General features: G+C 47.3%; 2 protein-coding genes across 6 annotated transcripts in view; one reads left to right on the forward strand and one right to left on the reverse strand.

Annotated features, from left to right (window-relative positions):
• Positions 1-10,712, reverse strand: part of frc (UDP-sugar transporter UST74c fringe connection) — a 30,242-nt gene extending 19,530 nt beyond the window's left edge. For all 4 annotated transcript variants that reach the window (XR_013310028.1, XR_013310027.1, XM_077644615.1 and 1 more), the window contains exons 1-4: positions 10,219-10,712; positions 9,992-10,025; positions 1,996-2,082; positions 1,407-1,474 (exon numbers count right to left, since the gene is read on the reverse strand). Coding sequence is in view for 2 of the 4 variants with exons in the window: in XM_077644615.1 (XP_077500741.1) it covers positions 1,407-1,474; positions 1,996-2,082; positions 9,992-10,025; positions 10,219-10,340 (311 nt within the window). In the remaining 2 variants the exon portion in view is untranslated. The remainder of the gene's footprint in view (positions 1-1,406; positions 1,475-1,995; positions 2,083-9,991; positions 10,026-10,218) is intronic.
• A 318-nt stretch (positions 10,713-11,030) lies between these two features.
• Positions 11,031-15,846, forward strand: part of Hem (Nck associated protein 1 Hem) — a 54,473-nt gene continuing 49,657 nt past the window's right edge. Inside the window, exons 1-2 of one of the 2 annotated variants that reach the window (XM_077643710.1) lie at positions 11,031-11,407; positions 12,204-12,314. In XM_077643710.1, coding sequence (XP_077499836.1) covers positions 11,303-11,407; positions 12,204-12,314 — 216 coding nt within the window. In that variant the 5' untranslated portion in view covers positions 11,031-11,302. The remainder of the gene's footprint in view (positions 11,408-12,203; positions 12,315-15,846) is intronic. The other variant, XM_077643709.1, reaches the window with a different exon arrangement.

Here is a 15,846-nt window from a genome sequence, read left to right on the forward strand (position 1 = left end):
GCTTTCACTACTACCGTATTTACCAGATTCTAACACGCTTTCTTTCTTTTTACAAAAACAGAGCCTCAAAAAGGCATTAGCGTTACAGTGGATTTAAAACCGAAACCATGCTACGATCAACTACGACATGATGGCGGTTAGGCCGTTTACACGTGGCAGAGGTATTTCTGTAAGCATAGTCGGAGTCTTGTTGATGATAAGCCTGGTTGCGCATATTGCAGCATAAAAGTTGGCCTGCTTTCACAAAAATGACAATCTGAAATTTGGCGAGCGAGCCGCAGGTATTACGCGTCCCGTACCGGTGCCAAACCCCGCCAGGATGCATGGAACTCCCCTTGTCAAAAAAAAAAACCAAGCCTAAATACATGTGCAAAAATGGTTCCGCTAACGAAAACTCAAACTGTGCGTCATCTGCTCGCTAGCTATGGCAGTCACTCTCCCAGGCTAGCAGTAGGCAGAGTGATAAAAAACTTCCGGTTGGTGACTACATTCGGTAACCTACGACGTCCGGAGTGCACGTTTGGGCTTAATTCCAAAACTACAGATTCGCTGATTTCGTTTTTCCGCTTATCAGGCCCTTTTCCCCCTGTTATTTGTCCTCTCAGAAAAATACAAAAAACAACACAAAAGAAAGGGGAAGGGAGCCCAGACCAACAATGCTTTGCCAGGCTTAAAGCCAATTCAAGATAAATGGAAACAAGCTACAACAAAAAGAATTTAAAGAGAAACATAGGGTAGTGTTAAAAAAAAGAAAACCAAACAGACAGCACACGTAGTCAAAGTCACAGTCAGACAGTAAAAGCATGAAAATCAGAAAAGTAACTACAACAACAAAAGGAAAAACCGAAGTCACAATCACAGTCAGGCAGTCAAAGAACGCGTTTTTTTCACATAGCCCAATACAAAACCAGCCAAATATGAGGGTGGTGTTCCATTTAAGCGGGAATTCAGTTTAACTGATTTCCATTTATCAGAACTCTACTGATTCTAAATCGTTAACCAGACTACTGAATGCCGATGCCGAAAAAAATGAACCAGCTAGGCCAAACAGCAACGCAGGAACTGAAATTTTACTGAGCTGAATTTTGCTTAAACTGAATTTTAGGGACTAACCTCCATGACACTAGAGCTCCTAGGCAAAAAAATTTTTTTTTTCTCAATGCTATATTGGCGCCTTAACCCTACACACTGAAGATTTCCTTCAATGAACTGTTGCATAGCTATAAATCAGAAGTTTTCCACTCTTCCCCCAGCTCCTAAACTCCAGGGACCAAACATGGCACAGTTCCAACCCAACAAATGAGCAACATGACATGATCAGAACAAACTCTAGCTGTGTATAATGGCAACATTGTTTGGCACTGATTTCCCAAAGGAGTTTAAAAACGCACAAAGTGGTTACACACCTAATTTTCTGCGTGCCCCCAAGGCCACACACGAGGTTGGCACCAAAAAATAATGGAAGTGGAAATACCTGGAAAAAAGAAAAAAATAAAGTCTAGCTGTATCGCGGTAACTCTTCAGCGATGCACAGAAAACAGCAACTCCCGAAGACTTACCTCATTTATATGCAATCAAATTGCATTCTAAAATACATTCGGTGTGCTAGCATGTGTTCAGAATATGGAGTAATAGAAAGCAGGACTGGACTGTTATGTATGATACATGAACAAGTTATTACGTATTTTACGTGCTATGCCAATATCCCACACAATCATTATGGGTGACCAGAGACTTCGCGTGAGTGCAATGGTTTCTTTTTCTACATGAAAAACAGAGCAGGCACTGTAATCTTGCATCATTTCCTAATCAAGTGAATCAAATGATGACAGCCGCAGTGATAATTTCAATACAAGACGGAGTCTACAGCACAAGTAATACCGTTATGAATTATCCGGAGGCAATCTTGCGCCATGCTATCTTGGATAGGGAAGAAGAAACAGCATCGCCCATACAGGGCAGAGCAAACAGAGGATGGAAGACGTGCATTCTCACCTTTGCACATGTGGCAAGTGACACTTGTGGGAAATCAATGAAACCTGCTTGCCTTAATGCCCATATAAGGCTAATGGTAATAGCCATCTGTAAGGCAAACCACACGAGAAACTCATTCATTGCCACATAATTTTAGCCTCTAAAAACATCACTAGTCCACAATTTGTTAAGAAATTATTAGCCCAAAGAAGCCCCAATAAACCGAAGGGGCCATAATGTACAATCCAGGCCTATATTACAATGCACACCTGCATTAAACCGGTGCGCAAAGATTAATTTTTCGTGTTTATCACTACTTTACACAGCTATTACAGCCACTTCACCCCACCCCTCCTTGCGAACTAAATAGAAAAAAAAGGTGAAGTAACACTACACATTCCTCATTGCAGCCCTTTCCTTTACTCTTTACACAAGCTGCAACTACATCTAGAGCAGCAGTTTCAATTCACTGAGAGGTCAAGTTCTACAATTTTGACACAAAAAAATGTCTGATGCTACATAACAATTAAAGCATAAAATATAGTAATAAAAACAGAATAAATCATAAAAAAGAATCAATGATACAAACAGACAATCAGAAATAGCTTGCGATAAATATACCAACAGATATCCCGACCTTTCATGTAGTATTGTCAAGATATGGCAGTTGATTTCTGACACACCGCGATGATCTATAGTTGGATACAACTCAAGAACGAAGCGGAAAATGCTCCTCAAATGCCCCTCACGTGTACAGAAAAGATACAATGGTGCTGCATCTCTTCTGCCGCAACATCGTTTCCTTAAGCAGCCAAACCACACAGTTAAGTAAGTGGAAACCGAGGTGATGCTGAGCACCAGCAGAGGACTCATAGTTTTTAGTGAGAAAGCATTTTTAACACTTCTACCCCCCCCTCCCCCCCCCCACCAATTTCGACAATGTCTCAGGCAAAGAACATGAAGCCTCAGCCAGACTCAGTAAGAGAATGGGTGTGCTCGGCAATGGACCAAGCAAAGCTCAATTTCGGGGATGGTCCTGCAGGGTAAGGATGGCAACCCATGGTATGACACGATGAATGTCCCAAGCATGGTTAGGACCACCCAAAACTCGACCTAGGAATGATCTTGGCCGAATCTGACTGCTGATAAATCTGGATGTGTTAGGGTGGAAGACAAGCTTGACTTAGCCTAAAAATAGAATTGACCCACCTCCAAAATTTGGACCCCCGAAATTTAGGTGGCATACCCACGTTCCCTACCAACCTGGGACACCCCCAAAATGGGCTTGGTCCACCTTCAAAACTTGGGTGGTTTCGCCTCCATTGAAACATGGCCGCCGTGGTCGGGTTCGAACCCGGGTACTCCGGCTTAGTAGCTGAGCGCCCTAACCACTGAGCCACCGCGACAAGTCCCGCAAGCACTGCTGCGACTGAAGGAAGGATGAAAACCGAAGTGCACAGGCCTGCCCACTGGCTCAAGCTAAGCCACAACCGCTGTCACGTCCAGACAGAGGAGAGCTGAAAGATTGAAAGAGCAGGTGCCCCCCAAATCAGCTTCTCCCTGGCAAGCACTGGTTGTTCCTTTGAACAACATTGTAGACTCCATTGATATTTAAGGAAAGGGGCATAATTGGCTCCCTGGGTAAGTGGACACCTCAACTGCACTTTGAGCTACATGGCAGTGGCTACAGACACATGTGTGGGAGGAGGGAGTGGCAACCTGCAGGAAGGAGTGGTAACCCCCATGGGGCTGGGATCCAGGAGCTCTCAACAATGTGGCGAGGGCTCCTTATCAGGGGGCATATCTTGATAAACCGCCCTCTTCGTTTCCCATGACCTTGTTGTTGCGACGCGTGACTTGTTTTTAAATCTTTGCTCTCACAGCACAGCAGCCGCAGCAATAGTAACTCAGCTTGAGCCAGTGGGCAGGCCCGTGCACTTTCTTTTTCATTCTTCTTTCAGTTGCAACAACAAAAACACATGTGCGATGTATATGCTGGCACAGCGTTGACAACGCTCTGGCAAAAACGCGGCACTGGAGCGCATATGTACCCGCCTCAGTGGCTAGGGCACTTGGCTACTGATCCAGAGTATCGGGGTTCCAACCCGACCCCAGCGACAGCCTTACGATGGAGGCGAAACACAAGGCACCGGTGCTGTGCAATGTCAGTGCATCTTGAAGATCCCCAGATGGCCGAAATTATTATGGAGCCCTCCCCTAAGGCATTTTTTCCTTATCTCTTCCCTTAGGGCATGGTTCAGGTGTCTGCCAAGATGCCAGACTGATACTGGGCCATTTCCTTTTCCCAAAAAAACCAATTTTAATTTTCAATAGGCCCTCCAGTCCACTCCTTTGATTTTGAGGAAAGGCCCTAACTGGCTTCCCGGGTCAGTGGACACCTCAATAACCTCAATCCCACTTTGAGCTCCCTGGCCTGGCAGTGGTCTGTCGCCACACGTGCCTGAGGAAGTGGCTTTCTATCCCTACCGGGCTGGAACCTAGGAGCTGTCACTAATGTGGCAAGGGCTCCTTATCACCGGGTGCATCTGTTGCTAAACCGTCCTCGTCGTTTCGGATGACGCGGTTGTTGCGACGAGCGACTTTTGTAGCGAGAGCTGCACTTCACTACCAGTCAAGCATTTCGCTGAGGTCCGGAGAGGCCAATTGTACGCATGCGCCGTTACCATGGCAACCCGAGAGGAGCAGCAGGTGCGGCGTACGCTTCGCCCTCGTTGCGGCCGCGCGCCCGCTCCACCGTCGGAGCCATGCGTGACGTCACGCGGATGAGTAGCAGTGCGCATGCGCCGATAACCATGGTAACCAGAGACCCCACAGGTGCGCCGCGCGCTTCGTCGCCACTTCGCCGCACGCCGCTCTATCACCCGAACCGCGCGTCGCATGCGCAGCATTGCGTGTAAAAGGCGGAGATGTAATGGGCGACTGTATCAAAGTTCGATATGGATGCACAGAAGGAGAGTTCAGCCGCTGCTTAATGGGACCCGCCGCGGTGGCTCAGTGGTTAGGGCGCTCGGCTACTGATCCGGAGTAACCGGGTTCGAACCCGACCGCGGCGGCTGCGTTTTTATGGAGTAATAACGCTAAGGCGCCCGTGTGCTGTGCGATGTCAGTGCACGTTAAAGATCCCCAGGTGGTCGAAATTATCCGGAGCCCACCACTACGGCACCTCTTTCACACCCTCCTTTCCCCCTTCCCTTACGGCGCGGTTCAGGTGTTCAGCGATATATGAGACAGATACTGCGTCATTTCCTTTCCCCAAACACCAATTATTATTATTATCAATTATTATAAGGCTACTCGGCTTATTCTGAGGAAAGGCACTGATCCGGATCCGGAGTTCCCGGGCTCGAACCCGACCGCGGCGGCTGTGTTTTTATGGAGGCAAAACGCTAAGGCGCCCGTGTGCTATGCGATGTCAGTGCACGTTAAAGATCCCTAGGTGGTCGAAATTATTCCGGAGCCCTCCACTACGGCACCCCTTCTTTCACTCCCTCCTTTATGTCTTCCCTTATGGCGCGGTTCAGGTGTCCAACGATATATGAGACAGATACTGCGCCATTTCCTTTCCCTAAAAACAATTATTTATATTCGTCTACTGATCCGGAGCACCCGGGTTCTAACCCGACAGCGGCGGCAGCGTTTCGATTGAGGCGAAACGCATAGGCGCCCCTATGCTGTGCGATGTCAGTGCAGGTTAAAGATCCCCAGGTGGTCGAAGTTTCTCCGAAGCCCTCCACTACGGCACCTCTTTCTTCCTTTCTCTCTGTCCCTCCTTTATCCATTCCATACGGCGCGGTTGAGGTGTCCGCCAGGATATGCGAGGCAGTTACTGCTCCATTTCCTTTCCTCAAAAACCAATTTCCAATTTTCACATACCGCACCCAGTGCTCCTACTTACTTTTCTTTCCTTTTTTTCTAATAAAAGTTGTTTCCATCCATCCATCAATTCATCCTACTTTTATTTTTATTTTCCTGTGGTCTCAGAAAATAAAATACGGTTATCAATTTTTCGCGCATGTCTTAGTATCATCACAATGCCCAACTTTTCTAAACAATAGCTGTCAATATTACTACATTACCAATGTTACTAGATTTTCTGAACTGCATAACCTCTTACTATCTAAAATAAAATCCAAATCAGGTAAACAATAGACTTTCTTTTTTTGCTGTCCCTGTTAGGAATTCTCTAGCCACAATCATCAAATTACTCAGTTCAGAGCCTTCATTCAGCAATAGCTATAAAAAGAAACACGTGTTTGCTAAATATCTACAATTGACATTTGCTTGAGCCCTGTATATGTGTGCTACTTCTTGCTTGTGCACCACACTTTCACCTTGTTTTAACTTGCTTTTTGTGTAGCATACTTAACTGATATTGTGTACGTGTCTCATTCTGAAACTTAAGGGAAAAGGTAGTCTCAGAAAGCATGCAATTTAAGGCGCATATGTCGTCGGTCCGGACCCCTGTCGCAAGCTAGCCTCTAACTAGACTAAAACATGCAAGCTATATGCAAAGAGAAATGCTATGGCACCACCCGGAACGCCGTATGACAAACGGTTTCCCAAAATTTTGGTGCGAATGCAGTCGGGAGTTGGTTTTTTTGGGGAAAGAAAATGGCAAAATATGTCTCGCATATGGCAAAGTATGTCTCGCATATCGGCGGACACCTGAACCGCGCCTTAAGGGAAGGGATAGCCATACTGAGGTCAGCCAGTGATGCCATCGCTGGGATTTCACGTACGATTTCTTCGGGGACTGGGGTATCCCTTAAAAAGGCGTAGTCGGTTTGTGGACGCGGTTTTGCGAGGCGCGTCTCTTTCCTCTCACGTTATCTTGAGTGGATCAGCTCCATCCACTGCAGGCTCCTGCAATTTCCTTAATAACAATTGGTTTTTGTGGAAAGGAATTGGCGCAGTGTCTGTCTCATATATCGTTGGACACCTGAACCGCGTCGTAAGGGAGGGGATAAAGGAGGGACTGAGAGAAGAAAGGAAGGAAAAGGTTTAGTGGAGGGCTCCGGAATAATTTCGACAACCTGGGGATCTTTAATGTGCACTGACATCGCACAGCACACGGGCGCAATTTCCTTCTCATTCTTCCTTTAGCGACGGCCCAAAGCAATTTCCTTCCCATTCTTCCTTTAGGCCGCCACTGTGGCTCAGTGGTTATGGCGCTCAGCTGCTGACCCTGAAGATGCGGGTTCGATCCCAGCCGCGGCGGTCGAAATTTAGATGGAGGCGAAATTCTAGAGGCCCGCGTACTGTGCGATGTCAGTGCACGTTAAAGAACCTCAGGTGGTCGAAATTATACCGGAGCCCTCCACTAAGGCGTCCCTCATAGCCTGAGTCGCTTCGGGACGTTAAACCCCTATAAACCATAAACCAAACCATTCTTCCTTTAGTCACAGCACACACTACCCATTCATCAACTTTGAGCCTTATTGAGTCAATTAACTGACCTATGAGGTGACGTGAGAGGTACCACTTATTCCCGTGGACACATGGTGCGGACAACTTCCGGTGACGGCTTTTCGTTCGCAGGAGCCATATAATGCTTTCGCAATAAGGAAAAGCCCTAAGCGGGCGAAAGGCTCCGAAGCTCCGTGAACGGTGTGATAATGACCTTCAGCATCTCCATCGAAAGTTACACGTGGCGGCAAGCCGACGAACAAGACGTGATGACTAATGGTGACGATATGATGTAATGGCTCCTGGCCTTGCGGGAGCGCTCCATCTGGCGCCACTGCCCGCTTCTTTCTCTTTCTAGTCTGTGACGCTATCATTTAAATACGGCGTACAGCAAGCAGTAGGTGCCACCGCGCATAACGCCATTAGCGCAATCCCGCGGCCATCAGATAACGCAGACGCGGCGCCGCCTGTTATCTATAACGGACACCCTTAACCGCCAGCCTGAGTACGCGGGAGCCGCTCAAAAAGGCCCCTTTTCGGCTTCCGCTACTGCTTCCGCCGCGGAGGACATGTTGTCGACGTCATATGAAAGCTGCTAAAAAAAAAAAAAACGCCGTATTCGCCAAAGCGTGCATTTTCCCGCAGATTTCAGAAGCGCGTTTTTTTCCCTCTTGTTTTTATCTTGTCCTCCACGTAGAGGTTTTAAGCGAAATCGCAAAGTTGAATCAGGGCTAACTAGTTCGTTATTTCCACGCGAACAATGGTCTGGCACTCTGATCAACTGAGCTCGTAACCCTTCTCTTAATCCATGCTGCATCGATCGAGCCATCCCCGCAGGATAAATTCCTCCCAATGCTTTTAGAAACCGTGACGTCACACTTTGCAAATCATACGTGGAAACAGTATTATTGCAAACCACTCCGCATGACAAAAAAAAAACGATCTCAGCTAGCGAACGTTACGTTTATATTGAATTACCTCGCTACATCGAACAACTGATATGCTTACGCGTTTTTTCCCGTATCTTGACAGCGTTCGCTTCACAACATAACGATGTCTACAAAAACTGCCTATTGTTACGAGCTGGATTACATTCAAGCGGCGCGGTTCTAATTACAAATAAATAATAAACAGCAAACAAAGCTTAATCTGGGCTAATCGATGCATCCCGAAGTAAAAAACAGAAATTGTGGAGCCAGGAACAGCGCACAGGTGGTCAGAAAGGGCACTATTCATTACTTTTTTTTACTTAAAGTTAACATACAGTTGCTACTAGCAGTCTATGTCAGCCAGACCACCGTTTATAAAGCTTTTGAGCCAGACGGTGTGTAGTCATCGCCTGGCAAAAAAAAAAAGAAGGAATACGACAGCAGTAACCTTGACGAAGAATCGCGGCTCAAAAGGTGAGCGCACGCACACCTGCACAGCCACGCACCTACAACAATTTCACAAAACGGACACAGCTTTTTTTTTTTTTTTTTTCAAACTGCGCTGGCGTGCATGATTCCCGACGCCTATGAATTCGCCTTCGATTCAACGCCCTGCGCTTGCCTAGAATTCACTTTTCTCTTTTTCATTTCGCCATCGCCACAAAACGACCAGCGCAAACGTCAGTAGCTTTTCTCAGAAGGGCGGGGACCCAGCGGCCACGTTGGCCCATCAAGATTCCCAGACGCCCTGATCGCCGAAACCAATTATAGGCGGGCTGCTGACCGCGCACACAAGAGTAACAAAAACACGCAGTCTTTGTCATTTCTTTTTTGTGGGCACGCTATCATATATAACAGCTCGGAACGAGAACGGGTTTCATTTCACTTTCCTTCTCGTCAATGCACTGATTGGTCAAACTAAATATCGACGTTCGAGGTGTGCCGCAATCTGAAATACTGGCCTGCAATGTTTTAACGACAGGCATTTTTTTTCCCCGCGACTAGACGGTCAATGCCATTGTCAAAGTGAAAGTCCTTTTAGAGTGACGGCCGCGGGCTATTTGTATTATCAAGCAGGCATCCCCACTGTAGGCTTCGTCGATAAAGCGCAATGGATATCATTGAGTCAGAAAAAGAAAATTCGCTACGTTTGTGTTTATGCTCTGTGAAAAACACGAGCACGATATGAAAGGCCGCACATGTGGAGAAGGCTGTGTGTGGCGCGAATTTCGACACGAAAGAGAACGCCACTCGTCGCTTGAACAAGCAGTAAATTTAGAACTCGCGTCCTTCTTTAGAATTGCTCCCTCGCAAATACTAGATGTCATCTTGAGAAATTGATGACCACAGTCTATAAACGATTACCTACAGTGCGAGGTCCAATCCATCAAGAAAAAGTTTATGGGTGAAGGCCAATTTATGCATAACTTTTTCACCACATTGTTCCCGCTGCACTAAAAGCTGACAACAAAGCGTCGATGGAAATGACAGTGAACACATCTAGAAGTACAGTTACACATAACTCAGGTCACTACAATTTTTATTCTTTCCAGTGATTACACACGCCGGATATTTTTTTTTTTTTAGAGCGTTTGCAACCATCTATTCTTTCGCGTTACCTTCAGTACAGAACGAGAGGTGTGCAAACACGAATAACATACCTGGCCGACCCCCAAGAAATACGGCGACGGAAACCTGTCGGGGCGAGACAAGAAGCAAAAAGCGCACAGTCAAACGTCTCCTCCGCGAACTGACAATCCAGACAGCTGAGCAAGACGAAATGGAAACGCGCGTGTTCGCGAGAAGTGAAAAGAATAAATGAAATTGACAGCTAAGGCGCAAGGTTGAAGAACGTAGAATGCCGCTGTTGAGCTTGCGGTCCACTCACCCGTACGTAGTGAGCACGACTTTGTTGACGACGATTATCAAAAACGAAACGATGCCATAGAAGAGCGCAGACAGAATTTTGGCCCGGGCTGGGACCCGGTTGGTGACGAGCGGCTCGTCCATGGTGGTGCCGCACAGCCGGTTGAAAAGCCCGGCAACGGAGCACAGGCTTTCAAGTTATGGGAAGATGAGACGCCGAAGAAGTTGAAGCAGTCGTCACCACCGGGGCGGCACATGCATGGCACCTCTCACATACGCCATCAGCAGCGGCGAAGCGGGCGGTACTCGTGGCGCATCGAGCACCAGCACGAGCGAATGTATGCGCATAAGTGATGTCTGCGCGCGACAAACGGCGTTAGCAGAGACGACACACCGCGACGCGACACAGGTAACGCACAAACTACACAAGGCCGCCGCACACCGCGCACAGAACGTAGAGAGCTGGCGTGCGCTCCAAGCGTTACACCATGACAGATGCGAAGCTAGCCAGCTAGCGATGTTCTGAATCACGTGGTGCACCCACCAGAACATGAGGAAATGACGTACAGCAAAAAGTTTTCTAAGTTGCCGTCAGAGAGCAGCACAAACCTAATCAAAGTGAGTATCACTGGTAACTACTTTATTTCAAAACTTAAAACTAATACCTTAGTTAAGGTATTTAAATCATTTACAAACATATTTTATTGTGGTTAGTTTTTATTTGTGTGAGTATAACGTAGTAATGCTTAAGTAAATTTTGTGGTTAGCAGCGACTCTAAACAGCGAGATCTAAAACTAACTTTCACGCATACCGTTCAGAAGATGAGAACATCCGGAGAGATGCTGAATGAGAAATGTAGGGCACGGCAGTTTCTTCCGGCATTGCTCATCGTCGCTTGTGTAATGGACGTGCAGTTTCGGTGTGCGGTGAAGTTCGTCGCTGTTTATGCTGACGCCCAGCTCGAGAAAAGCGGGCGCCTCTGACGCCGCGATGTTTGTGAAGTGAGCGTCCAGCCGCGTGATTGCCCGGAGTGAGTGTGCGTGTGTGTATGTGCGGGGCTTTTTCTGTGGTTGGCGGGTGAGCCGAGGAGCGACCGAGCGTCGACATGGCCCGATCACTTCAAGTCACCACACAGCGGATCGCCGAGAAGCTGACCATCCTCAATGACCGAGGTGTTGGGATGCTCACGAGGATATACAACATCAAGAAGGTGATCCTTCCTCATTCCGGACTTGCGGTGTCCGTCCGTGCGAAAGTTCACGGAACAACGTGCAAACAAGATGCGGGCTGGGCGTGTCGCGCCGGCGTATTCTGTCATTTCAAAATTATCGTCGGCCACTGCCGATCGTTGTTCAGTCGGGTTTTGCTCCTGATGAGTGCCTGCCGCTCCGAACTGGTTAGGCATACATAGTTTCGATCGTTCCCAATTGCAAAGCCACTGGAAGACGCTTACAAACATGCGTTAAAGAATGTCGGACCCGATTCAGCAGCTCTAAACATTGATTCCCTGCGGTTTTGCATTGGCCTGCGCAGGCTGAAATCGCGGCTGCATAACTGGCGAGCAGTTATCGTTAACGGAAGTGTATGTGTTGGCCGCATATCGCAAATTCCAATCCTCGAGTTTCGCTCTCGAGTCTGTCAGTCGGGGCTCCGTGCTTACACCAGTCAAAAGAGTTGAGAGAAAAAAACGCCGATGCAGCTACAAGAAGAGCCGTTAGAGCCAGGCTAGGGTGGCTAGCCAGGCTACCGCGGTTAGTAGTAGAAAGACGAGGAAAATAAGTGTAAAATGCTTCGGATACTGTCCTTGCTTTTGTAGTTTTATGTTGACATAACGTCATTACTCTTTGCTACTGTATCGATTAATGCTCTTCCAATATAAGACACAAACAAGGAAATGAAAAATGTGCTGTATTTCGTCAGAGTAAAGTTCCTAACTGTTTTGAACTGCATCATATATGTTGTTCTGTGATGAAAAAGTTTGTAACAAGGTATTTCTTTAACAACAGGCTTGTGGTGATGCCAAGTCGAAGCCGTCATTCCTCTCTGACAAGAACCTGGAATCGGCCATTAAACATGTCGTGCGGCGGTTCCCCAACATTGACATCCGGGGCAACAGCGTGAGTGTTGTAGCGCAAAAAACAGTGCCTTTGTGTATTTGGTAAAACACATGCAAGTTGGCGCATTACCATGTGAAATGTGAAGTGCTAAAAGGCGGCACTGCAGAGAGATGACAAGTCATGCACTTGTTGCGTGCTAACACTTCAGTCTGCACACTTTTTTTCTGTTTTCACTCCCACATTATAATTGTTGTTTGTAATTGTGTATACTACTACTCTTTGTGCCACAAGGCAGCTATCCTTGCAAACATTAAAACAACTCTGAGGACAATTGAAGTTCGCCTGTATTGAGCATGTTCTAAAGACAAAGTCGCTATTTTCACTGAAAACAGTTTTTCTAATGTATTGTGTTGTTGCCACAGGCCATTTTCACAAGCAAATTTTGATGACGTGAACACTTTTTTGTTTTTGAATCTCAGAGGCTAGACCACACTGCATTCCACTTCTGGTTGGTGAACGCAGAGTGCCTAATGGACTTGGCGTCATCATCGTCGCGAGTTTGAATTCAGTGGTGGGACAAAGCATTCCATTCTGAACTTCAAATTTCTCAGAAATCAATAGATCTTTGCTGTCAAACGAATGTCAACGAAGCGGCAAAAAGCAAAAGAATCTAATGTCACTATCAACAAAAATGAGATGGAGTTGTCTTCAGTCTCCCTTTAAGGTTTGCAAAATTGAGTGTTTGTAGATTTTCCGTAATTCACATGCATCAGAAAAGAAAAATGCAAAAACTAGTCATGGTCTCTCTTTAACCAAGGAGTATACAAAGAGCTACAGGCATGGTGTACACAACTGGCTGCAGTGTGGCATTCGCGGCAGTGTGGTATATCAAGGTGGGGAAGTGCACTTGCTTATGAAAAGTTGTGTGCAGCTTGGGAACCAGTCAGAAAAACTATGGGGACGTTAAGTCACCATGAGAGCAGCATTAGCGATAGAGGAGCGATAGCATTAGGTATCAAATCTGTCGCAGCACCAGTTGCAGCTTCTGTGTGCGTTTGCATCAGTTTCTTTGTAATTGTCGGTCCATCACACCATATTCAGACTGCTAGCAGCAGTAGCGGCTATATCTTCTATGCTGTGATAGTGCAGAAATTTACATCCTAGTATAAAAGGAGGTTGCTCACACCCTGGAAGGCAGGTTGTGATGATGTCACATGGTTACGTCACCTCACTTAATCAATCATTAACTGACTGCCACCTGCTGTGATGGGCAGGTTGTGATGACGTCACAAGGTCACGTAACCTGCCCCCACCAATCAGGGCCCCGCAGGGGGGCGCCTGCAGCTTGCAGGCGTCGCGACGGTGAGTGGCGACACCGCGGGTTCCCGAGCATCCGCAGGGACATCCCCGCAAGGGGATGATGGTGAACTGTGCATCACCACGGACCCGAGCACCCACGCTTCGCCGTGCGTGGCATCGCCGTGTCCGGGGAAAAGGGGATCCTGGTGGTTGAGCCGATGCCGAGCGTTTGGACCTTTAAGGCCCCTCGGCGGAAGCAACACACCACTTTGGCCCCAGCTTCACGTAGACGGCACCTTCGGCCTGACCGACCGGGGGAAATCGGCAGTCGCCTTTTCCTATCCTCCTCTCTGCCTTTCACTTTCCTATCTCTTTCTCACAACTCTCCTGTCTCCTACTCACTTCTTAGTTTTTTTCACTTTCCATAGGCGGCGAGGGTTAACCTTGTGTGGCCAACCACCCTGAGTTGTGTCGGATTTGGTTATAGTTGAGGTGTACAGCTGGCGTGGGCAGGACTTGCGTTCAAGTTCCTGTCCCGTCCCCTTGTTGGACTCCATGGTGGGTGGCTGGCACCATGACTGAAAAACTTCATTTTTTATGGCTCCCCCACTTTCAAAACCCGATCGCTCTCTCAAGAGAGGGCAGAACGAAGCAGCAGACTTTTTTTCAAAAAAGAAACCGACATTGACATTCCCCAAGTTCTATGTTATCCACAGCGAAAGTAATGAAAAACAAGCAAGAATAATTTCTCCGTTCCTTGTATCTAAATGCCTAACAGATACCCTGGGCCCTGGCTACAAGGTGTCTAAAATGGCCAGCGGAGACTTATTGTTAGAACTCCTTGACAACACCCAGAACTCGAAAATAGCAAACATTGCATCCATCGGAGACATCCCAATTTCAATAACAGCGCACCGATCCCTAAACTCAGTTCGTGGTGTCATCTCTGAAAACGACTTCATACACCTAACCGAGAAAGAATTGCTGGAAGGCCTGTCTGACCAAAATGTCACAGATGTATACAGAATCAAAATCCGGAAAGACAATAAAGAAATAGAGACAAAACACTTGGTTTTAACATTCAATACAAGTACATTACCAGAAACCATCGATGTAGGATACTTGAAAGTAAATGTCAGACACTACATTCCAAACCCACGAAGATGCTTCAACTGTCAAAGGTTTGGCCACGGCTCACAGAGTTGCCGCGGCCGCAAAACGTGCGCAAAATGTGCTTCCAAGGATCACGTTTCGGAGGAATGTGACGCAGCCCTGCGCTGCGCTAACTGCGAAGGAGAACATGCTGCATACTCCAGGGCCTGTCCGTCCTGGAAGAAGGAAAAAGAGATTATCACGATAAAAACCAAGGAAAACATTTCATTTAGAGAAGCAAGAAGGCGATTTGCCGTTACCAACCAGTTCTCCTTCACAGCAAAATCCAGCTTTGCTGATGTGGTGCGCAGGGGCGGTGCACCACACAGCACCCCGGTCGCTGCCGAGGCCACTTCCATCGAGCCAATGGCAGGACCATTCACGCCCCAGGCAGGGTCAGCGAAAGCTGCCCTGCCAGTGTCAAAGCAGGGAGCGCCGGTCCATGCGTCGGCATCCCACAGGACTTCCCCCTACCGGGGGAGGACTGAAACCCACAAACCCGCGGCTTCCCCGCGGTCCTCCAGCGCCTCTCGTGAGGCGATGGATATAACTGCCACTCCGCCTCCACTACAGAGGCGGAACAGCTCTCTTGAGCGGAAAAAAGACAGGCCCCTAATAACGGGCCCACTACTTAAGTAAATCCCCTGTCATTTCCTCTCAAAAACATAAACATGGCTTTTTTAATCCATTGGAATTGTAGAGGACTTATGCGGAATTACAGCGATATAACACATATTTTAGGGTCAATGTTACCCACAGCTTTATGTCTTCAGGAGACCAATCTTGGTCCACAACATCTACATATCCTGAAACATTATAAAACTTTTAGACGCGATCGAGAGCAGGCAAATCGGCTATCGGGAGGCGTCGCGATAGTCGTTCAAAGCGGTGTCCCTGCTCAAGAAGTTAAACTCAAAACAAAACTTGAGGCGGTTGCAGTCAGTATCGTAAGCTACAAAACACTAACAATCTGTTCCGTATACATTCCTCCACATTTTATGTTAACACTCCATGATCTACAGCAACTGATCAGAGAACTTCCGGAGCCATATCTGTTACTTGGGGATTTTAATGCTCACTCCTCCCTGTGGGGAAGCGAACGCTGCGACGCTAGAGGTCAAATAATCGAAGATTTTATCCT

Source organism: Amblyomma americanum, chromosome 11 (assembly GCF_052857255.1).
Source record: "Amblyomma americanum isolate KBUSLIRL-KWMA chromosome 11, ASM5285725v1, whole genome shotgun sequence".
Taxonomy (NCBI): domain Eukaryota; kingdom Metazoa; phylum Arthropoda; class Arachnida; order Ixodida; family Ixodidae; genus Amblyomma; species Amblyomma americanum.